Source organism: Eurosta solidaginis, chromosome 5 (genome assembly GCF_040869045.1).
Source record: "Eurosta solidaginis isolate ZX-2024a chromosome 5, ASM4086904v1, whole genome shotgun sequence".
Lineage (NCBI taxonomy): Eukaryota > Metazoa > Arthropoda > Insecta > Diptera > Tephritidae > Eurosta > Eurosta solidaginis.
Window position 1 is genome coordinate 4,220,487 of NC_090323.1, and position 25,558 is coordinate 4,246,044.

A 25,558-nucleotide genomic window follows, 5' to 3' on the forward strand; every position below is an offset into this window, starting at 1 on the left:
CAGAATAAACGGCTACCTCCCTGATTTCTCCAGTTTTTTCCCCTCGCGAAACCTGGCATTAGCACCGACTAAATCCTCCGCGACCTTATTTACAACATGGACGTCCCAAATGCCGACCGTTTTGAACATCAATGTCAATGGCACTACGCTACCGACTGTCCTACACCCGAAAATCTTGGGTGTCACGTTTGATCAGGATCTACATTTTGGTGAGCATGCAGCCGCAATTGTACCGAAAATCCAGAGGCGTAATAAAATCGTCAAATCTCTTGCTGCAGTACTTGGGGAAAAGACAAAGAAACGCTCATTGCCACTTACAAAGCAATCTGCTAGCCGATTGCATGCAACGCTTCCCCTACATGGTCGCCAAGCCTTAAAACTATTCACTGGAAGAAGCTACAGGCCTGCCAAAATACTGCTCTCAGAACCGCCACGGGCTGTCTTCTTATGTCCCCAGAACACCATCTACATAATGAGGCGAAAATACTCCCCATCAGGGAGAGAAATGAGATGTTTACCAAAAAGTTCCTGTTGAATACTCAGAAACCTGGGCATCCCAACAGACATCTGATTGATGGGCCAACACCGCCCAGGGGCTTAAGGAGTCATCGCCGTAAGCATTATGAGGAAATACGACACCTGAGAACTCAGCCGTATGAAGCAAAAAAACACAAGTAGGTTCTCAGTGAACTCCGCAAACAGGCGTCGGACCTTTATGACGGTAATTGTCCGGTGAATCCAGTACTCAAAGAACAGTACCCAAAACTTGCGGAAGAGGTACGCATACTCCCCAGGGAAACGCTAGTCACTCTAGCTCAACTTCGTTCTGGATACTGTAACAGGTTAAACTCTTACCTATCCAGAATCAACCCCGACATACAAAATGTATGTCCCGCTTGCAATGTGTCCCCACATGACACCAACCATCTCTTTAATTGTAATGTGGAACCAACGCCTCTAATACCCCTCTCATTATGGTCCACCCCTGTTGAAACTGCAAGTTTCCTTGGACTCCCGTTAGAGGATATTGATGACAATTAGTGGTCGGTCGCACCTTTTGGGTGGGGCGAAGCAATGCTACAACAACAACAACAAAAGGGCCGGGAAACAAGAGAACTGTGGTAATACTCGACGCCGATTAGACATTAGCGTTCATATCTTTAAAATAAAGACGGATTGAGTATATTGTTGTTAAACGAAGATCCCTCTTACATGGTATGGGCGTCTATTATGCGTAGCTCGCTATGTGCTAAGTCATTCGACTTTAACCAATCTAACCAAGAATGTATACTATTATAAATAACGGAATTTTTTTAAATAACATTTTAAGTTTATTTTTATTTTTCAATTTCCTTCCTTATAACAAAAAATATTTGTATGGCAACATATTCGATATTTCTTACGCTCATTTTCTTAAAAACAACGGTGTTATTTCCATTGGATAATCATTATGTTATATAGTTAATATTTACAAGATATTTCCTTTCAGTTTATGTTGTTTATTTTATATTTTGTTGCAAAAATGTTTAAAAATATTATTTTGCCAAACGTTGCTTAAAACTACCTAAAGTAAAAAGTACAATAGTATATAATTATTTCTTGTTACATAAGTAAATATTATTTTTTGTTTTATAAAATCATACACAGCATAGATAAAATTATATACACTTACAAAGATACGTTTAATAATGTCAGTTCATATTACAATAAAAACTGCAGTTCTCGCCTTTTATTGATCTTAAAGTGACGTTTTAGTAGATTGAGTATATAATAAAATAATCACAACGTTATATGTATTAAAAATCATATTTCATAAACGACGTGCCAAAGCGAATAAAAAAACACGAAAATGCAATGTGGATATTTTAAAATAGAAATCTTAGAGCCACACCATTGTACCGAAACGTGACATAAATTTTTTACAGTGTGCTACAGTTTAGGGCTTACTTATCAATATATTTACGATATAAGACCTTTCAAAGGCACGATTTTTCAAATAATTTATAACAGTAGACAAATTTTAAGTTTTGAAAAATGTTGATGTCTGGTCTCATATCCTAGAATCGCCTTAATTTCAAAATTGCCTTCTTGTAGTCGCGCTTTTTTATGCGTCGTGTTTGCAGCACAGTGTCTTTAAACAAGACAATTTTCACAGCCACTTGCCAGCACTTTGAAATTTGTTGGTGAAATTTTTTTCTAATGTAGCAAATTAGTAAAATTAAAAAAAAAAAGAAACCCAACAGCGACGAAGAGTTAAAAAGTCACTTGCAATTAAAAAAAAAAATATATATATATATATATAAACATAAAACGAAAAACTATTTAGAACTAAAAAAGAAATCCACAAAATGAATATAAAAATCACAAAACTCCACGGACGCGCATACATACATAGAAACATTTTCAATTAAAATTAGTTTAAAAGTCTATAGTAAAATTTATAATATTTGCGTTTTTAGCTAAAACTACTTTTTTTTATGCGTAACAGATTTTTAAAAACTAGTTAGTATTTATACATTCACTATAATATTATGGCTGTACCTATTTGCCCGGAAAAGTCAGTACAAAAAAAAAAAAAAAAAAATAACTGGGCCGTTCACGTAACCCTGTTTACAAGCTAATCTGCGTACGTGGTTAATTTTTTTTACACAGTTTACAAAAACAAGTAATTTCTAAGCAGATACATAATTTGAGAGCGTCGTGACGTGAATACCCCAAATATGTCACTAACGTATTTAGCAAAATTATTGTATACCAATTCTAAAATAAAATATTTTTAATAAATATAAGAATCGTTATTTATTTTATTGCTCATAACGCATCCTCAGTCCCCTCAGCTACTTGCACCAGTATTGGTATTCACTAACTTTTAACGATATAATTTGCCGAGATTTTAACTTATGATTTTGCGCTTACGATAACAATTGTGCTATTCACTAACTCTGTTTTAACATGGCTGATGTGGTGACCATTATTATTAGTTTAAATGGATGAATTTTTGAACGAATGGAATTCCAGCTAATGACGTGGACAATCCGCTGTAAAATAGCAACAACAGCTGATCAAAGTATAACGAATATGGTTTAAAAGTGGTTACTGAATACCGAAATTGCTATATATATCGAGTCACTAAAATATCGATCTCGAAATCGATTGTTAAAAAAGTTAGTGAACTTTACTAAATAAGCAGAAATTATTGGCCAAATAGTTTATATTTTTTAACGATTTTTATGATTAATATAAGAGTTTTTGTTTTCAATAATCGAACCATTCTTTACAAGTAGTTCCTGTGAGATTGTACTAACTGTTTTCACTTTATTCCACTGTTAATCAGCCAGTGATGCTAGTGCATGTTTATTGGAACTACTCACAATCTTTTAATGTGCATATCTGATCCTTCAATACGCCTTTTAGGCCCACTTACTGATAACTGGCAGTTATCTTTTTAAATCAGAGATAACCTGAGATGGACGGTTAAACTCATACATTTATGACAAGTTTTTTAAATAATAAACTCTGCGCTAAAAAGATAGCTTTGCCATTCTGCAAGTGGGCCTTAGATACCTATAAAGACATTAATTGAGTTGGGATAGTTCACTCAGGTATACCCTATGCTATCTAACCGAGAGTTCCTTGTAAGGTCATTTTTTTGCGGCTATTAGGTTGGCTCAATATAAAAATAAATAAAATGTTGACAGTCCCTCAATTCATTAAACAGTAAGGCTGATGGAGAAGAGCTGATACATTTAAGAAGCAAGATCAGCTTTTATATTTCCCTGTCATTTGAAGTCAAAACTTGAAACAGATGGATATTTTCTGAGAAAAATCCTAATTATAAATTTTTGTATGTAGAAAAAATAAGAGTTCCCCTACTTTTTTTGTAATATTGCGTTTGATTGAAATGCGTTAGAATTTGACTATTCAAGGCCCGTATTACATGTTACGATCCGTGATCGAAACTCATATTTTAAATCACAATAGCTCTTGAAAGGTGGATCGGATTAATGGCATATTTGAACTAGAATAGTACTCGTTAGATGCATTCTTTATTATAATTAAAAAAAAAAAAAGTTTGACAGTTGCATAGTTATTGCTTGACTCAAAAAGGTTTTCAGTCACTGATCGTAACAGGTAATACGGGCCTAGCTCTTTGTTGAAATGGGGCGTCTGTGAACATAAGATAGGATGTTCTTTGATGTTTTAAAGAAATGGGGCGTTTAGAAACGAACGAACTCTCAAATTTTGATTAAATAGCGGAATGATTATTTTAGAGCCACCACAATAGTAGGCTCATTCGAATTAAAAATAAAATCTAACTCGATTAATACATACTTTAGTGCAATGTCATCTAAACTTTAAGGTTTTATCTGTCCGCTAAAACATTTTTTTAACAAAATTTCTATTTTAAGATCAGATAAATTGTAAAACTCAAGTGAGAAACAGCTCTTATTTTGTGGTGTTTATCGCCTGGATAAATTCTTGTTAACGGTCGGTAAATAATCATGATCGCTTCATAATTCCTGGTTTAATCGAATAAATCACAAAAGATAAAATTCCATTGAAACGATGGTTATTAACTTAAATTTAACAGTTCTGCTTTAATATTCGCGTCAGGGTTTCACAGTCTCACTGCATAATATAAAGGGCCCCTGCATAAAAGGCGAGCATTTTCATAGACTCGATTTTCTGCGTAAAAAGTGAGTATTTTGTTGCTGTAGCAAAAACAAGCAAGCTACCATTTACTTAAAAAATCGAGACTGAGAAAACGATCAATTTTTATGCATGACGCCCAAAGTGTCCAGCGTTTATTGTAGTTTAATGCTCTAAATGGTCCTTTCACAGCTGAAATCTATGATGAATCATATTCTTGGTCAAAGTGAGAGTACTAGATAATTAGGAGCACTTTCAATCTTTTTGACAGATAGCTCATAGAAAGTTGTATCAAAAGCTGCAACTGACTTTAAGTGCGTACTTTATATGCCCCGAAATAACGCTTCTTCACAAGCATGTCGCTGTCCAAAATATTTTTTTTGTTCATTACAAGCCTTGATCTGAAGCGAATCTTTAAATGTACCAATTGTGTTTGAACAATTTTCGCTTTGATTTATTGGGCCTGTAAACAACTGCTCCGCTCTAGAGCCGGCTGCCAGAAGGCTGCGAAAATTGTCCTTTGCGACATTTTATCGCTGGTCATTTTTATTTAAATAGCATATTTAAACGCTGCTTAATTAGTGTCTCATTTTTGTTGGTACATGTATTTTAATTAGGCGTATAGTTCATATTTCTTGAAGAACATACACCATACAATTTTTAAATATTTTCTTTCTATAATTTTGTTTATACATATATGTTTATTAATCAGTCGACACTTAATTATCACTGCTCAATTACTGAGCTCAAGTCTCTAATATCAAAACATAACCTGCAAAATGTAAAGATCTGCAGAGTTTACTTAAACAAATCTTTAAGTTAAAACTTTTCACAAATATTGCACCTTTTCATATTTCCTTTCATAAGTTGAAGATACCTTTTCCATATAAAATTTCTGGCTTCCTTTAACTTATTTCGTTTTTGGGGAACCGTCATTTTAATATCACTGCTAATTCTTAATTTCTTCTTGCTTTCAGTAACTCATTGTTTATAAACATATTTTCATCTTTGCGCATAGCTCTTTACTGTTACTCTTTCGACAGCATTTTGCTTGTCCTTATTTTGATTTTTCTTGTTTTTTTTTATATTTTGTGTGTTATATGTTTTCTTTTAACTATTATATATGTGACTTAATTATTTGTTTGATATTGGCATTTTTCAACATTCTCTCATCTTGGACTGGTTGTGCTTCCACTTCAACCCCTGCCACTCATGTCGCTGAGTTAACGTTCCATTGAATGATCCTTTACCAATATTTCTCCTCGATAAGTTTTCGTTGGCTGTTGAATTTGAGGAAATATTCCTTGTTTAGCTTCACTGTTCATTCAAGTTTTTCACCAACAGCTGGCAGACTGTCTTGTAATTGTAATAACATTTACCAGTACGGGCCTGACTCCTGACTACAATTGCTTAGCGATTGCTTATCTTTGGAATTGCTCAAAGCTTCTGAGAGTGTTGACATCACATTACCGCGACAGTTATTGCGTGCGGAATGCTTATCATATGGCGAGAGCGCATTATAATAAAAGGGTGAACGCTTTGTTATGGTGTAATTTTTATCCTGAATATGAGCGAAAAGAAGATAGAATAAAGGGAAAATGAATGAATTTAGATGCTACAGCGTACAAAGTTTAAGTCAATGCGGCTTACCCCATTATTGTCCCAATGTTCCTGATTATTGGCACGATAGCAAATGCAAAACTCTAAACGTTTCGAGGATGGTGGTAATGTAATTTTGAACGAGAATGTATCGAATACGACATGAGCAAATGTTGCTTGTCCAAAGGTCTGTGAATAACGCATTTAAAAGAAAAAAAGTTATTTCACATCTTTAAGCTTTAAACAAAAAGTAAGGCTTATTTGGATCTCAAACTTACCCTCGCAAATGTGCAGAATATGTCCTGTTGGCTCTTCCAGTCATCCCATGTGACGCGCACAACTACTTCTTTTTCGAAGGAAACATTCTTCACCTTAACTGTACCAACAACAATGGACTCCTCATCTTTGACAATCACATTTTCAAGTGAGACAAAGTTACGATCGATTTTCTCTCTGCAATAAATATACAGATTTTCGTTTGCTTGCTTGCAGTATAAAAACGGCATCTAAACTTACCTAAATGATAAATAATCTGAAGCTGGTTGCTTAAAATCGACGGTCCATTGATCGGCGGGATGTGGACTAACTAGACCCTGCCTAATTTGTTCTAGGAATTTTGTGCTCCATTTTGGCGGCACATTCGACGGTTCCGACATAACGCGCACCTCCGTCAACGGTTGACCATCATCGTCTGCAAAGATGACTCGCTTGCGACAACGACTACAAGTAGAGAGAAGTGGAAGTGCTTTATTAAAAAATGTATACGGGGAAGTACTATACTATGAGTAAGTGCATATGTAACACAGTTAGTAAATTTGCTTATTTTTAATAGACAATAAGGTTGAACACAGCGTAGTAGCTAAAAGTCTTGCCATAATGGGCCATATGTATAAAACCAGTGAACTCTTGTTTCCATAGCAATCAGTAAAAATTTCATTATAATTTTCAAGTGATTACTATTTTATGCATATGTCCCAATATTAAGATAGACATCAACATTTTTTTCTTATAGAAAACTGTAAAATTTGTCAGAATGTTTCTTCATGCCAAGCATAGCCAGTACTGTGCTCGCAGCCAAAAACAAATGTTTATAATCAACGATAGCCCGTTCCATCATTCCCGATTTCGAAGACCAAAAATTTTCCTACGGTCATTGACTGTTAACTAGCTTGAGTTTTTTGCTCTTGAGTTCTTCTACATTGCTTATGGATTTATTGATTATCGCGGCATATTTATTTGACAGCTGCATTTTAAATTGTTTAATTTATTAATTAAATGTTATTTTTTAATTTAGTATCAATTGTCAAATGTGATAAAGTCACAGTGGAGCGTTTTTGTTTAACTTATATTAGAATATGCGTGATTTCTTCTAAATTTTATTTACAAAATTAAAAATGTTATTTATAAAACACACGACTTTGCTTATTATGAATAAATTTACATACATATTAAATAATCGTTCATTAACTGGTTATTTTGAGTCCGAGAAACATTTTTTATAAAAATAATAGTAAATTAGCTTGTAATAACCCTTTATAATCAGATGTGCTTTATGAAAGTTATGGAATCTTTATACAAATTGTATTTTGTGGATTTGAGGTTAAATAAAGACCCCTAATTTGCTAAGCATTTATTTATTTTCTGTAGCTATGGTTTTTCGGTTAAGCTAAACATTTCAAAACGAATGTGACGATTGGGTCACAGTGTTTTTGAAAAACTTTCAGCTATTTATAGTTTTAGTTTTCTGCAATCCAAAAAACTGCATTTCATATATTAGTATACGAGATTTGGTTGCTAAAGACCACCGCCGCCGTCTGACGTCATCAGAAAGGCATCCGACTAGTACGCCAATAAAGTGCACTGACATCTCTCACTAATAAAACATTTTTTAGTAGTAGTCGTCATTAAATAAACAAATAGTAATGTAACTTGTTTTTCAATTAAATTTACATACTACATACATATATATAATATAATTTGCACAGATGTGGCATGCAACATTGTAGTATAAGGTATTCGAAGTATGAATGGTATGTGATTGTGTAAGGTGTGAATAAATATCGTTGATAGGTCGTGTTGATCACGAGTGGATCATTAGCGCTTTTTTAAATTTATATTTTCATTTTGGCTTGTGTACTTTTTGAGAAGATCAGCAGGTCAAGGTGATTCCTTCAACCCCTATTGCTCGAAAAAAAAAAAAATGCAACTGTTTTCGCTGCATCGACAGGCAACCGCGCTATACTCAAATGGTATATTTTAATATATAATAAAATAATAAAAAAAAAAGTTTTAAGTTAAACGGTTTTATTGAAAACAACACTTACATGAAGTGAAAATAATACTAAAAGCTAGCAAATAATTAGGTAGGTCCTAGGTACTAGTCATCACACTCCCCATCAATCTAGAGCGTTGATCAGACAATTAAATAAAAACGTTGGGCGCGTGAAATTTCTAAAAATGTGAGGCGTAGCATAATCTGATTAAGGTTCAGTTGGTCTTACTTATGCTATCAATAGAAATTTGACACATTCAACGCTTTTATTTAATTGTCTGATCAACGCCCTAGATTGATGAGGAGTGTGATGACTAAACCTAGGACCTACCTAATTATTTTCTAGCTTTTCATATTATTATTATTTCATGTAGGTGTTGTTTTCAATAAAACCGTTTAACTTAAATTTTTTTTTAAATTATTTTATTTTAAAGTTTTTAATCTTTACTTAATTGCCTATTACTTCTCATTATATTTAGTTCATTTAGTGACTCATTATTACAAGGACTCTTTCCTGACAATATGCTACAATCTAAGTCCTCAATACATAATCCTTCCAAAGACTTTACTCGACTCTGCGCCACGTATGCTTGTCTCTCCTCCAACTCCAAAATATTTTGATGTCACTTCTACCGGACTGTATGTAATATTTGTTACAAATATGAGCCAAATCGGACATCATAGGTCGCTTTCTATTATGTATGTATTATGTGTTCCAAATATGAGTCAAATCAGACCACTAAAACGATCCTTGCGCCACCTAGCGGCGATTTTTTTCATAGGTCGCTTTCTATTATGTATGTATTATGTGTTCCAAATATGAGTCAAATCAGACCACTAAAACGATCTTTGTGAATATCTCGATCCTTGCGCCACATAGCGGCGATTTTTTTCATGGGTCGCTTTCTATTCTTGTATGTATTATGTGTTCCTAATATGAGCCACATCGGACCACAAATACGATATTTGTGAATATCTCGATCTTTGCGCCACCTAGCGGCGATTTTTTCTTATTATTGCACTGCCATCGGGTTCTGAACTACATATATTCCAAGTTTCAAGCTTGTAGCTTATCGGTAAGTTACTTAAACTTCAATTACAAAAAAGTGCTGTCCAACCAGTCAACCTAAATAAAACCGTTTAAAAAAAACTAAAGCGAATAGGTGACGCTTGGATTTTTAAGACCGTCATTGGGCAGGGCGTATGAGTAACATATTGTAACGTAAATAGAAATAAAATGGATTTAATGAGATTTCCATATTATTAATCAACATATTTGTTGCTATAGATTAAGTTTAGCAAATTTAGCCTCAATGTTTGATACGTTTAAAATTTGGGAAACCTTTAAAACATATATGCACAACAAAATAAAATCTTTTCTAGATTAATGTTCACACTATAGCTAAACTTACATAATTTCATTACGCAAACTAAAAGCGTTGATACCAATTAGTTTGTTTGTAATAATCAAATGCTAGTGTGTTATTAATTTGAAAACTTGTGAATAAAATTATGGAGTTTAGCAACGACAATGGCTATGGGAAACACTTTTAAAATGTTATACAGCAGTCGCTCACAAATTAGAACCTTTAGTAATTAGAATATCCAGAAATTAGAATCAACTTTTTCAATACATTACACGTTCTGAAATTAGAATAGAAAATTCTAATTTCTGAGCGTATTTCGTTTTTTTGTTGCAAAATAGACATAAAAAGGGGAATCCCCAATTTATTCATGTTACGCTCGGTAGTCGTTGGATTTTCGTCGCGGTTCTGTACAATTTTTGTTAGTTTTTGTGTCAAATTCGATACGCGTGCACTTGTTTGGGAATTGTTTGTTTAAAAGTAAAAGTAATTCGCTGAAATGCCAAATAAACGTAAGAAAACTACTTTGACCTTGGAAACCAAAGTTCAGATTTTGGAAAAGCTTGACAAAAGTATTCAAGGGAATCCCTAGAATTTGCTGTGGCGCCATCTGCAATCAGCTATATCAAATCGAATAAATCATCAATCTTAAACGCTGTTTCTTATACCTATCATGCGGCCAACAAAAAACACTGCACATCGCTGAATATTTGGTATAAAGTTTTTGATTCGTTTTTGGCTTATTTAATGTATTTCTATCGATCTTTTTTGTGTTTTTAATGAAAAAATATGTTTATTGTAATTGGAGTTTTTGTTTTTTGCATCTTTTTTTGAATTAGCGTATATATACATATATGTATATTTAATAAAAAAACATATGATGTATATTGTACTGGATTGTTACCTTATGTTTTGTCGTTTTTATAAACAAAATTGAATAATAACAATTTCATTGTAGTTTTTTTATTGCTAATTAATTTTTAAGGTTTTATACAAATAAAAAAACGTCCAGGAATTAGAGTTTTCCAGAAATTAGAATCACCCTAAAAAGAAAAGTGGTTCTAATTTGTGAGCGGCGACTGTACTTATTTGCTTTATAAAGTTAGTCTGGAATTTTTATCTTAGCTTTGGTATATTTGTTGGAAAAGCTTTAGCTAACTTAAACCTTTTAAAAAATTTATTTGATTTACTTCAATTCAGCACTCCATCAATTTTAAACCTCACCCGATTTTTGTAACCAGTTTTGGGACCATATTTACGTTAACGGAACACAGTTAAATGTATATTCGCTGCATTAACATAAAACACATACATTTACAGATAACTTTAATAAGCCTATTTAAATACAGTGACATCAAGTTAATTGAATTAAATTATATTGAATTCATGCGTTTTTATACTCAGCTGAACAGAGCTCACAGAGTATATTATTTTTGTTCGCATAATGGTAATCTGTAACGGCATAAACTAATCGAGATAGATATAGACTTCTATATATCAAAATGATCTAGGCGAAAAAAGAAATGCATTTAGCCATGTCCGTCCGTCCGTCCGTAAACACGATAACTTGAGTAAATTTTGAGGTATCTTAATGAAATTTGGTATGTAAGTTCCTAAGCTGTCATCTCAGATCCATATTTAAAATGAACGATATCGGACTATAACCACGCCCACTTTTTCGATATCGAAAATTTCGAAAAACCGAAAAAGTACGATAATTCATTACCAAAGACGGATAAAGCGATGAAGCTTGGTAGGTGGGTTGAACTTATGACACAAAATAGAAAATTAGTAAAATTTTGGACAATGGGCGTGGCATCGCCCACTCTTAAAATAAGGCCATTTAAAAGTTTTGCAAGCTGTAGTTTGGCAGTCGTTGAAGATATCATGATGAAATTTGGCAAAAGCGTTACTCCTATCACTATATGTATGCTAAATAAAAATCAGCAAAATCGGATGACGAACACGCCCACTTAAAAAAAAAATTTCAAAGTCAAATTTTAACAAAAAATTTAATATCTTTACAGTATATAAGTAAATTATGGCAACATTAAACTCAAGTAATGATATGGTACAACAAATACAAAAATAAAAGAAATTTTCAAAATGGGCGTGGCTCCGTCCTTTTTCATTTAATTTGTCTAGAATACTTTTAATGCCATAAGTCGAACAAAAATTTACTAATCCTTGTGAAATTCGGTAAGGGCATAGCTTCTATGTCGGTAGCTGTTTTCTGTGAAAATGAGTCCACCGTCTGTCCTTTCTCTTGGCCCTTAACAGGATCACTTCAGCAAAAATCGATATATCTTTACTAAACTTAGTTTACGTATTTATCTGATCTCACTTTATCTTGGTATAAAAAATTGCCGATATCCGACTATGACCACGCCCACTTTTTCGATATCGAAAATTACGAAAAATGAAGAAAAAAAATGCCATAATTCTATACCAAATACGAAAAAGGTGTGAAACATGGTAATTGGATTGGTTTATTGACGCAAAATATAACTTTAGAAAAAACTTTGTAAAATGGGTGTGACATCTACCATATTAAGGAAGAAAATGAAAAAGTTCAGCAGGTCGAAATCAAAAGCCCTTGGAATCATGGCAGGAATACTGTTCGTGGTATTACATATATAAATAAATAAATTATCGGTACCCGACAGATGATGTTCTGGGTTACCCTGGTCCACATTTTGGTCGATATCTCGAAAACGCCTTCACATATACAACTAAGGGCCACTCCCTTTTAAAACCCCCATTAACACCTTTCATTTGATACATATATCGTACACACATATCCCAGGGTTACCCTAGGTTCATTTTCCTACATGGTGATTTTCCCTTATTTTGTCTCCAAAGCTCTTAGCTCAGTATGTAATGTTCGGTTACACCCGAACTTAGCCTTCTTTACTTGTAAAATTTAATATCGAGTTCAATAGATTATTAAAAAAGATGCACTTCAAATGCACAAATTGCTTATATTATTATGTTATTATGTTTATTTGGTATTCGAATATATAAAATTTAATGTTATGCGCAAGCATTTTTTTTGAATTTTTTACTATCGTCCCCGGCGGATTTTGTATTGCACGAAAAATTGTTTGCCTACATCTAAGAAGAGTGCTTCGCGTCCCCGTTTCAGTTTCAATTCCATTCTTTTCTACTTTATCTTCCTTTTTTTCTTATTCTTATTCTTATTCTTATCCATTCCTTATTCCATTTATCTCTTCTACCACCTAAATTTTTTTACATTCATATGTACATACTTAGTTTCTATACAAATTATTTAAAACTTGTCTCAAATAAGTGCGGAGATGAAGCAAATTTCAATTTTTCCTAAAAGGGGGCGTGGTACAGTCCCGTTTTCTAAAATTCTGCACATATAAAGTACATATACGCAAATATCAATAGTTTGATCCAAACAGATTCGGATTTTTGGTAAGATAAATTTATATTGCCTAAGGGCGTGTCGCTGCCTACTTTTTCTTTCTAAACCAGCCATGAACCGCAATAAGAAAAAAAAAACAAAAAAGAAGTTATATACATATGTACATATATATGTATAGATTATTTTGTATAAACCGAACGAATATAGTTTTTTTAACACTGCTAGTTTTTGTAAAAAGGGTTTTGTTTCGAGAGCGACAAAGTGGAAAATTTCCGCAGACGTGTATTAGACTGGGTCTTTCCACCCCTTTTGCAGTTATTATATATATGTTTTTTTCATCAAAAAATTACGATTTTCACATTTTAGTTTGATGTGTTAACAGTGCTTCCCACAACAGGGCTGTCATTTCAGTGTAACCCCATTTAATTTGTTGCGTCCCTCCCACATTTCATTTCTACTATCGTTTTTGTTTATATATAGCTCCACTTAACAATACTTAAGGTCAGTGGCTTATACGAAGACCAAGTTCCTATCACTGGCTGAAGCCTATCCATACTTTTGTTTTGCCAGAACGATTATTCTTGGGGCGGGCCCTCTGTTATCTATATGTGTAGTACACTAATTCACAAAGGCCTACCTACTTTCTTGGCCTCCTCAAGTTATTATTATTACTTCTCTTATCGTCTTGTAAACAAAGAAGTTTATATATATACATAGAAACAAAATAAATATTTCAGTCAGCCGTTCGATCGGTCAATTCACTCTCTCGTTGCCTTTGCTTGTGTGCATTAATGCGAATTAAACCCGATCTGCGAAAGAAATCTGAACGAATCGAGGAAATTGCAGAAACTGTAATGAACACAGCTGTGTCGTTTGCCTGCTCGTCATGGCGATAAGCGTTTATAATTTGTTGATCGTTTTAAGGAGCTCGGTATGGGGTGGTTGGTGGCGCTCTTACATATGCGCTTGTAAGAAATTCATACGTTCATATATGTAAGTGATATGATAATATATGCTGTTATTATATATGTATGTATGTGGAGAATGGATATATTTGAGGAATGTAAAGTAAACTTGCGGTATGAGCCGTGATCTCATGAATTTTTTATACTCAGCGTGCTTTGCACGAATAATTATGTACCTGATATGATTTTCTAGTGAAACTCATGAATTTGCATTTGTTTAGGTTGAGGGCCATTTCATTGGCCTTGCACCATTGAACTAAGCTATCCAAATCGTTCTGAAGAAGTAGTCTGTCTCCAGGGCTTTGAATGGGTCTAAAGAACTTTACATCATCGGCGTACATTAAAATCTCGGAGCTAGTTAACATACTTGGAAGATCATTGGTAAATAATAAAAACAATAGTGGCCCAAGATGGCTTCCTTGAGGTACGCCAGACTTTAATGAATTGCGATGAGGCGTCTTTAAAGACCACTTTTTGCTTCCTTCCTGTTAAGTAAGTAGAGATCCATCTTAGAAACGTCGATGAGAACCCCATACAGTCAAGTTTGTTAATAAGTACTGTATGAGAAACTTGATCAAAAGCCTTGCTAAAGTCTGTGTAAATTACATCTGTTTTAAGGTTATTTGTAAAGTTTTTAGAGACTTGCGTCGTGAACTCAAGCAAATTTGATTCGGTTGATTTACCTCTGCAGAACCCATGCTGAGACGGGTGGATTATTGGATATAGTGAGTGAGCTAACTGTTTTGTAACAATGCATTCTAAAAGCTTCGGTATGTCGCAAAGTTTTGCAATTCCTCTATAGTTTGCTACGCAAGATTTATTGCCACTTTTGTACAGTGGTATTATAAAAGATTCTTTCCAGAAACTAGGAAATATTCCTCGTTTTAGAGAGGCGTTAAAAATATTAGTTAAGGGCTGATAAAGAAATTCAGCGCAACTTTTCAGAACAACAGTGGGAATCTTATCAGGACCACTAAAATAAGAAGCTTTCGGGTTTTCTAGCTTTAAAAATACATTAGTAGCAGATATTAACGGAACTCGTACACAGTCAAGCATTGGTAACCCAGGTGGAGGTCTGGGTTGTCGTGAAGCCGACTCGCAGTAGTTTGATATAAAGAAATCAGCAAACATATCAGAAATTATGACGTCATCACTTGAAATCAAATTTCATGACAGAAGGAAAACCAGTAGTCTTACGTTTGGAGTTAACAAAACCGTAGAACGACTTCGGGTGGAAAAAGATGAAGCTTTAGCTTTTCTAAGTAGTTCTTGTAGCATATCTTGCTCGGATAATTATATTTGTGACGTAAAATAGAATAAACACCATAGTCACTTGACAAGCCAGATTTCTTATATCGCTTAAACCAGCGAGTTTTTTTATTTTATAAGTATTTTAATTATCTAATACACCAGGCAGTTTTAAGTGGTGCTCTAGGGCGAGAAGTTTGAGGAACGCAAGTAAGGAAAATGCGGTGTAACACATTAGTGAAATGCAGTACGCTTTCTTCACCATCTGCGTTATATTGAGGCCAAATTATATTGGATACCTTGTCTTTCAGCATTTCGAAGTCGGTTTTTCATTTCATTTTCATTTCATTTTTATTGAGCATTTTTCTTATACCTATCTATTTACATATGTAGCAAAATTACAATAGCAAAAAAAAAAAAAAAATAAAAAAGTTTAACATTATGAAGTATAAATTAACGAATGCATAATATGTGTATGAGACCGTGTAGATATAAGAAAAAGGTAAGACATTTTTTATGTTAAGCTTAACATAGTGACAAATGTCATATCTATCAAAAATATTGAAACATTAGTGCAGTGGGGTGACTGCTAAATATAGAAATTAAGTTATAATTTTTTTAAAACCTACATATGATTTTTAGCCTTATTACAAGATGCTACTATTGGAAAAGCTAAAAGTAAGTAAAAGAAAAAATAATGGTGTAGGTATATAAAATAAAGTAAAGAAAGTTACTACTATTATTTGCTTTTAGTCTCTGTTAATAAGCTGCTTATTGAATAGGTCGTAGCAAAACTTCGATTTCATTATGTGAGAAACTCAGAAGAAAGGATTTCACACATTTTGTAAATTGTAGAACATTCCTCTTGGCCCGAATTTCGGAGGGTAGTATGTTGAAGAGTTTCTTGGATACAATTGTATAAAACTTTGTTGAGCGTGTGGTTCTGGAAGGAGGAACAATAACTGTAGGATGAAAGTTTATCCTAAGGTTATAAGTTTCCGACCTCATACTCTGCAGATAACCACACCTAATGAAAAAGATTTTTAAAACTTTAAAATAATAAAGGTCCCTTATTGGAAGAATCCTTAGATCTCTAAAAAGCTCTCTTGAGGGATGCAGTCGATTTACACTAGATATTTTACGAATAACGAATTTTTGTAAAACTAGGATGGACTGAATTTTATTAAAGGATGCTCCCCCAACAGCTGATACCATATAACAATTTAGAATGAACAAGCGCATAATAAACTGTTTTAAGGGTGTAGTTAGAGCAGCAACCTCTGAGATGATAGAAACAACGTAAAGAATATTGGAGATAATGCTTTAGGCGGAATATGTGGATGCCCCAGTTCATATTTTGATCTACAGTTACACCTAGATACCGAAAGTCTTCAACAACGTCAATTATAAAGCACTCGTTATTACAAATAGCGAGCGGATTAAAAATACCATACTGAGCCATTTGGCACGAATTATCGTGGAGAGCGAGACGCTCACAACTGGAGGAGTGGAAAACAATGTCTACGTCTGGTCTTATTTTTGCATTCAAGCTAAAAAACATTAGCTTGGTCTTATTGCTAACAACGAGCTTGTGTTTAGCGAACCACGTTCTTAAAACATGTACATCATGATTTATGCTACTTATCAAGTCGAACGTATTTGATGAGCCGTAAGCTATCGCTAGATCATCTGCAAATGCAGAAGACCAGAAATAAAATAGGACCGAGGACGGAACCTTGTGGAACGCCAACTTTAATTGGATTAGAGCTACTGAGGGTTCCGCAGACTTTAACGCGTTGTACTCTTCCAGTAAGATACGATTTGAACCACTCATGTATAAATCCTCGAAAGCCAGTATGATATAATTTATCAAGTAGAATTACATGATCCACAGTATCAAAAGCTTTTGTGATGTCAACGAAAAGACTCGCGCAATGTTTTTTACTGTCCAATTCGTGGTGAATAAATATACAAAAATCTAATAGAGCATCCTCGGTTGACCGGTTGGCTCTAAATCCAAACTGCCTTGGGCTGAAAAAGCTCTTGCTTTCAAGAAAAAGTAAAATACGGCTTTTAAGGGCTTTCTCGAAAACCTTAGAAATGGAAGGTACTAATGAAATTGGCCTATAATTGTTTTTATCTTCCCTGTTACCCTTTTTGAACAGAGGAATAATAATCGCACATTTCAAGTCTTCTGGAAAAGTTCCTGAGTATACACTAGAGTGAAACCTGTAAACGCAAATCAGGGCTAAAACCTTATTCCGATATTTTAATGAAACTTTCACTTATTAAGTACATATATAGAAAAATTTCATACTCTCGAACCTTTCTCATACCTGAACGGAATGTAATGGCACCAAAATATTATGCTTAAATGTTTCTTAACCTGTAGTCGAGTTAAAAAGTAATCTTTGAAAAAAGCTTGTGGAAAAGTTAATCCACAAATGGTAAACATGGCTGCAAGTCAATTTGGGAATTAAAACTTTTTTAAATCTTTAACAAAAGTTTGGTTGTTATTTTTTTGTGTTCATTCTCCAATGCACCTCAAATCACTGTTCATAGTGTTCATAAACTAAAAGGCATTCATTCAATATAACATTTTCACGAGTTCTCAGGTTGCGAAATTTCGTCTCTTTAACCTACCTCAAATATAGGTTCAGTTGAAGTGGCTGGTGCGTGAGGACCTCACATAGACTAAATGAGTCCATAGTGTCACCAGAAGTTTCCTAAACGACCAAACTGAAAAATCCTATCAGAAACCAGGACACATGTTATAAAATAACTCCGTATTTCTACTGTTTTAATTAGCCCGAAAAACACTGCCGGGACCTGGCAGTTTGTAGTATTTGTTTATTTCCGTATCTACGCAGTATACCCTCTACTACTGCTTCCATTACTTTGGAATCACCCTCATCTGCTATTTTAGCGCACTTGCGCCAACCTTCCATGTGAATTGTGGTCTACTCGTCCGTTTTAAAAAAATGTAATTTTATGGTAGGAAAATGAATTGAGAAGTATACTTTTTTTGACTTTAGATACGTTTCTTTAGGTTGGTACGTCGCGTTCCTTAAAAACCAACTCTTTCAGGCATAAAAATAAGTACAATAAAGTACCCAAAAACTGTTTGTTAAAATCCCGAAACTTTCCGTTTGGAACTGCAATCTAACGGAACGGTTCCTTGAAAGGCCAGAACAACAGATCACTAATACGCATCCACACACATTTTAATACACAAATATGCGGTTTGCTTAATGGCTTGCTTGTATTGATTTGTTTTGTTATGCGTCTCGCCACATAGCATCGATTTTCTTCACCGCGGTCTCTTTTTTTTTTGTTGAATGATCACGCAGGCAACGAATGTTCAATGCTTGATAAGTGGCTGCCGGTGGGTGCTGCGGCTTCTGGTTTTATAAACACATTGATATGCGGCCAGCGTGAAGGTATGTCTGTATGTATACAGGTAAAGCTGTTTGACTTTGATTGCTGGCGCATGTGTTTAGCGCTAACAAGTAAAACAAACTTAACAACAAACATGCTTATGTACGCCGTCTGCGGCAACTATATTTAACCCTAGTGAGATAGCGTACGTCTGTGAGACGTACGTCGTTTTAATTTTGCTCTCAGTCTCCCACAATCGTAAAGAGAGAACATTCTCATTCTCAATTTTTTCAACTACCAGCATGTCAGTGGGGGTGTTTTTCAGTAGTAACTTTTTTGTTTGCTGAAATATATACGATTTTTTTTTTTGAAAATACGTCTAAGAGACGTATCGTTATCTTTTACGTGGCTACAAATTTTATATGTAATTTTTGCCTAAAATGGTAATTTTAGCTAATATTTTTTTAAGTATAGTTTAAAACAGTTAATTCATTCAACTGAAGCACAAAGAAAAATGTATTTTAATTCAATTTTTTTGCTATAAACTGAGGTCCTTCGAAAAGGACTGATTTTTGTAACGACAAGTCCAAGACGAGTCAAACTTAATTTTAATATATTAAAAAAACGATATTTTTCTTTAAAAAAACATTTAAAACAAGTGAATATATAACAAATAAATGACTAAAAAAAAAAACATATACGTTTTTTATATCTTTAGGGTCCTTAAACTTGAACACGTCTCTCAGACGTACGTTACATTTCTAGGGTGAAAAAATAACGTTATCTTTCTAGGGTTAATATCAAATTATTCAATTCACATGCAACAGGTTTATGTATGTATATATGTAGTTTCTTGTTTAACTTGAATCACTATCGCGAAACAAATTAGACTTGCGCTAAGCTTTGCCGGTTGCTGTTCCTTAATTTCTCCAGAAATGGGGTTTGCTCCAATTTATTTGGGTCTTCTTTTGCGCCGCTTAAATTTTGTTTTACTTTACGCATTAGTTATTATTCCTTTTCGCTGATTTTGTACTTAGTTGACTTTATGTTATGTAAAGAAGAAAAAAAGTTGCTGAAGAAACTCCACAACGGAAGGCGGTTGTTGTCGTTACGTTGGTATGTACTACTGTTTAAAGGAGTTTTGGGTTTATTTTGTTTTGTTCATTTTCCGACAGGATGGTCAAATTTGGTTTCGAGACATACCGGTTTCGGGTTTTGGGTTTATTTATCTTATTTTTCAACATCAGCATAAATTCATAAAAGTAATGGGAACATAGCGTTTCACCAATCGAATATGCTCAGTCTTTAATCGCGTAAGGTTCTGTAGCTAGAGGTTATTGACTCAAACAACTTTGTGCATCAAAGCTCCGAAAGCTCTGAGACTGTCTAGTGTACACTTAATAACAAATTTCACAGTTTACTACAATAAAATTTGAAATTATCCAAAAGAGCGTCGAAATTTTCAGAGCATTTCAATATATCTCTTTACTATGTCCCTGGAAACAGATACACGTAAATCGAGGAATACAGTGTTAGAAACGTTTCATCATCATGGACAAATTTGAATAATTGCATAACGTGCTTCCTCCAGTAACTAAACAAATCCCCAGCAAAGTTACTTGCGGGTGACTTCATTGGATATTTAACTGTACTAACAAATTTCCTATGCAGAAGTTGTTGCTTTAGCTTTTCTTTTGCTGATGTCCAGTATGGCAGATAAAGCGTGACAGATTTTCGGCGCCAGATTTTTTCGATAATCTGCCGTAGGTGAAGAAAGAGCAACGTTCACTCGCCTTAAAGTTTTTAAGTACGTGCTTCAAATAGGATAAATTCACTCTAAAAGGCAGACGATGTTCTGACCTAACTTTGGTCTATCTGTGTTTGAATAGGTGGTTGACAGCGAACACACACACAAACTGTCATGTTTTTTGTTTTTGTTTTTTGAAAGAATGCCATATTTGTTTAAAAAATGTTTGCGTTAAAAGAAAGGAATAAACAATTTTTTTTCTAAACCAGAACGAAAATAACAAAATCAAAATTTAATTGCAGGTAACATATTTTTCCTTCAAGTTATTCGTTTTTGGAATCATTATCAGTGTAAATTTATTTATTTCGCTTATGATTTAATACCAAAATACAGCAGGCACTATTAGACCAATTCTTAATAGTTTAGGGATGGGTACAACTTCCCGGAAAAATTATTAAAAATTGGACTGTTTGTGACCAGATTGTGTATGTTATCGATTAAGCGTCTGCTTCCGCTATTGACTGGGTGTTGTAATGTTACATATGTACGTACATACATACATATGTATGTATGCGTAGTATAATGAAACTGTACGTGCTATTAATAAATTTATAGCTGCGTAGCTGATAACTCGATTTTACTGCCGGTGATTAGAACTAAATCGAAGGCTATTCAACATAAAGCACAGCAAGCTTGTACCCACATATACAAATGTACACATATGTGTGTTTATACAGATACGTATCTTCATTCTTTAAATACACTTTAAAGGTCCTAAAACAATTTCATATTCAAATTTATTTATAAGTACTATTTATGTACACATATTCCATCAAATACATCAACCTAAAAATCTAAACATTTTCTTTAATCTCTCAATGTGTTGATAGAGAAAATAAACAGAAAATATAAAAACGCTAAAATCAGTTTAAGTTATATAATTATGTACACACCAGTATGTATTTACATGCTTATGCTATGTTTACTTTGCCATACCTCACCACCCTGCCAATGTTTTATGAGCGAATCACGTGAAGTGATCGTGCGTTCGCTAGACATCGACGACTGCGTGTCACCCAAAAATATCGCACAGCGGCAGTGCGACGCTTTTAATAAAAATAAATCATTACAAAGACTAAAATTAAATTGAAATATGCGGCATATTGTACATATGTATGTATGTATGTACTTAGTTTATAAAACAAGTGCTAATATAGATTTAAAGACAAACTTCTAAATATACATATGTGACCTGGAATCATGAAAGGACGGACACTATTGTGCGAAAACAAGTTTTCGAGAAAAACGCGTTTAAAGTTTTTGTTTAGCTTGACCCTGTGTAGCGGCGGGCCGTAGCGCGCGAATTTTGTAATTAAAATTTAATTAACTTCACGATAAGCTACAAGCTTGAAACATGGAATATAGTTCAGAACCCGATGATATTGTAATAATAAGAAAAAAACTCCGATAGGTGGCGCATGGATCGAAATATTTAAAAAAATCGTATTTGTGGTCCGATTTGGCTTTAAATGCGAAAACTAAGAAAGGTAGAAAACTGCGGTTTGTTTCATTCGAAAGAGCGTTAAATTTCCTATAAGAATTACTCAAAAAGTCAAGACCGGTATTTTCGCACAATAGGGTAATTTCATGATTCCAGGTCACATATGGTGTATACCTACATATGTATGTGTATAGTTATGTGAGAGGTTATGGTTTTGTGGGCAGTGTAAGATCACAGACGCATGCATTTATATTTGCATGTGTGCACAAGTGTATGTTCATTAGACTGGCTCGATAAAAAAGTTATAAAAGAAATTTAAAGCTTATGTTGAGTGTGTTTCCTTTTTTATCCTTCTAAGTACAGCCAAAATTATTTTTAAAGTTTTGACAACAAATTTTTTTTATTTCAAAATAAATTATTTTTTAAAAAATTTTGTTGAACAAATGTTTCGGTTGATTTAAAATCGCAATTTTGTTTTTGAAACCATAAAAACATTTGGCGAACTTAAAACTTCAAAAATAAATTTTAATATAAATTTCATAAAAATATTTGTATTGATGTAATTTAACAAACAAAAAAAAAAAAAAAAAAAAAAAAAAAAACAAATTTTTTAAGAATTTTGTTTAACTTCTGCTAAAAGGAACGAGTTTTTTGTTTTGACAATTTGACAAACTTCAAACTTCAGAAATTAAAAAAGTTTTTTTTTTAAATATACATTTCTTTAAAACATTTTTAATGATATTGTTTCACAAACGGCTATTTTTTAAATAACACAAACATTTGGTGAACAAAAAAAATTTTTTTTTTTTGTTGATTATTGTAACAATAAATTTGTTAACAAAAAAATAGAAAAACTGTAGTAAACGTAATTAATTTCAAAAACTATTTAATTTTAAAAGCATAAAAACAAATTTTTCTTAAACGTTTTTCTAGTAAAATTAAACAAAAAATTTGTAGTCTTCTTAACAAAAGATAAATGAAAAAATATATTTTGAAAAACACTAAAATTTTAAAAATATATTTGACAAAAAAAAAAAAAAACCAATATATTTGCTTGTTGTAATAGAAGTAATTTTTACTTAAAAAACATATTTTCCTAAATGACGCAATTCTTCAAAGCAACTAAAGATTAAAAAAAATTAATAATTAAAAAATATATCTAACTTGGTAATGTCAAATTCGGGGTGTGAAATTTATATATATTCTTAGTTTTTGCCTTGTGAAGCTCTATATGTCTTGCGTATGGATCTTTGAGCTCAGAAGTCGTATTCATTAAGTTCTGTCTGCTAAACGAGTTCTACCTCCTTATAGTATGCTACTCATTTCATCAAAACTTGAAAAAAAAGAAAAAACGACTAAGTGAAAACAAATACAAAACTCAAAAGTGTTTGACTCTGCGGAAATCAAGGTTTTGAAGAAATTTACAAGGTATAAGTCACCTTGTCCGCTCCTAAGTTGCATTGTTTCAAATTTTCTGCAAATATTTCATAAAAAATAAAAAAACGATGGCGATCAAAGCTTCATGCTTTTAGAAGTAAAAGGGAAGTCCCCGCTTTGTAACAAGAACTAGTTTTCGTGGTTGATTATTGTTGTTTCTAAGTAATATAACACAAAAACCTATTCTCACGAACCGCCAAGAGCAAATCGTATCTTTCAGGCATCCAAACATACAAAATTGTGTTTTGTAGGAAAGTAGAAGTATGTATGTAAAGCAAAAGGCAATTGTAAAAAGTTTTACTACAACAATACGTGGCTTTGGTCCAGACTGTTTGTCAACAAATTGGACATCGCAGGAGAGCGGGTTCGTGTCTCACAAGGTATAATCGAAACAGATGTTGTCCGTCCTGTATTGGAATTCACTAACTTTTTTAACCACATTTGCCATCGCTTTATTTGCTAATCATTAATTATAACAATTACGTTATCCAGTAACTATTTTGTATCGATATTTGTTTATCGACGATCAGCTGTGTTGTTAAATAAACGGTTAGTAAATTGGCTGCGTTAAATCACAAAATTATTATTTCTGGCAATTTTAGTTAAAAAAGAAAATCGGAACTTTAATTAAATAATTTCAAAAATGTAGGGTTTTGTGAGCTCGAGGCCTTGCTTTGAATAAAACACTGTGTTAGTATTCATACATTTATTTGGTCGATATTTCGACTTCAATCTGAAGTCATTTTCAAGATTGAAGTCGAAATATCGACCAAATAGATGTATGAATACTAACACAGTGTTTTATTCAAAGCATGGCCTCGAGCTCACAAAACCCTACATTTTTTAAATAAACAAGGCCATCAAAAATCAAAAATTATGTTAAATAATTTCAAACACGAAAAGCTGCTTTATGAATGAAATGGTATTTGAGTACTTGGCGTACGTTTTATCACAAGATGAAGAATTACTAAGTCCATCGCCAGTGGACAGAGACCTTCTTAGATAAGTAGATAACCCATTCCACTTGAATGCAACGGAGTTTCGAAAGCTGTACCGACTAACACCAGGCTTGGCTCATGATATTATTTCTCATCTTGATGGTCAATTAATGGGTACACTGCGATATCAACAGAGAAAATAGAAATAAAGGTAACGTTCTACAAGACGGTGCACCACCTAATTTTTATCAAAAATTATCAAAGGTGGTATCGTTTTAAGAATCCGAAAGCGAAAATTTAAATTTTTATTTCTGTCAAAAGATATAAGTAAAAAATTGGATCAAATTTTCATGTGGTTGTTGTTGTGCCAGATTTGTTGTACACATACACACACACTAATGCAGAAAGATGTTCTGCGCGCATTTAGTTTTGATCCTCAAACCGGTGTTGGACCCACCCAGGGTAATTGTTTATAAGCGCGACTGAAGGTCGTCAACGCAGAAAGGTGTTCTGTACAAAAAAACTATGGATCGGGCCCCATATTTCGGACCCTCTCGGGGCCATTTTACGGTTTTTTGTAAATAGCTTTCGACAGAAATACAATTTTTTTATTTCCGCTCTCGGTTTCTTAAAACGGAGGTCGAAACGCGTCGTTTGATAACACCTTCGATAACTTTTGATAAAAATTAGGTGGTGTACCGTCTTCTAAAATGTTACCGAAATTAATACCACATTTACTTACCTTTTGTTAAAATATGTAAAAACTTGCATAATAATGACTTTTAAAAGCAGCTGGTTCACGGAATTTATTTATTTTTGGCACTTCTTTTGTGCTTTTCGCATTTTTAGGGTTCGTTAAGCTGTGCTGCCACCTTTCTACTATTAAAACGAAATTTAAATGTCATTTATTTCGAGTCATTAAAACTAAGTTAGTGAGTAGTACAATCGATAAGGCAAGCGACAAAATTGTTAATTAAAATCTCGACAAATCGCATCGTTATAAGTTAGTGAATTCCACTACTGATTTCGCGATGTTGAATTTCCCCCCAAATATTTAATAAAAAATAA

General features: G+C 33.4%; 1 protein-coding gene across 2 annotated transcripts in view; it reads right to left on the reverse strand.

Moving 5' to 3' along the window:
• Window positions 1-1,308: 1,308 nt before the first annotated feature.
• The window catches only part of Gbs-70E (Glycogen binding subunit 70E), a 142,913-nt gene continuing 118,663 nt past the window's right edge, over window positions 1,309-25,558 (reverse strand). For both annotated transcript variants that reach the window (XM_067757275.1, XM_067757274.1), the window contains exons 4-7: window positions 6,766-6,969; window positions 6,528-6,702; window positions 6,301-6,438; window positions 1,309-6,211 (exon numbers count right to left, since the gene is read on the reverse strand). In XM_067757275.1, the coding sequence (XP_067613376.1) occupies window positions 6,026-6,211; window positions 6,301-6,438; window positions 6,528-6,702; window positions 6,766-6,969 (703 nt within the window). In that variant the 3' untranslated portion in view covers window positions 1,309-6,025. The remainder of the gene's footprint in view (window positions 6,212-6,300; window positions 6,439-6,527; window positions 6,703-6,765; window positions 6,970-25,558) is intronic.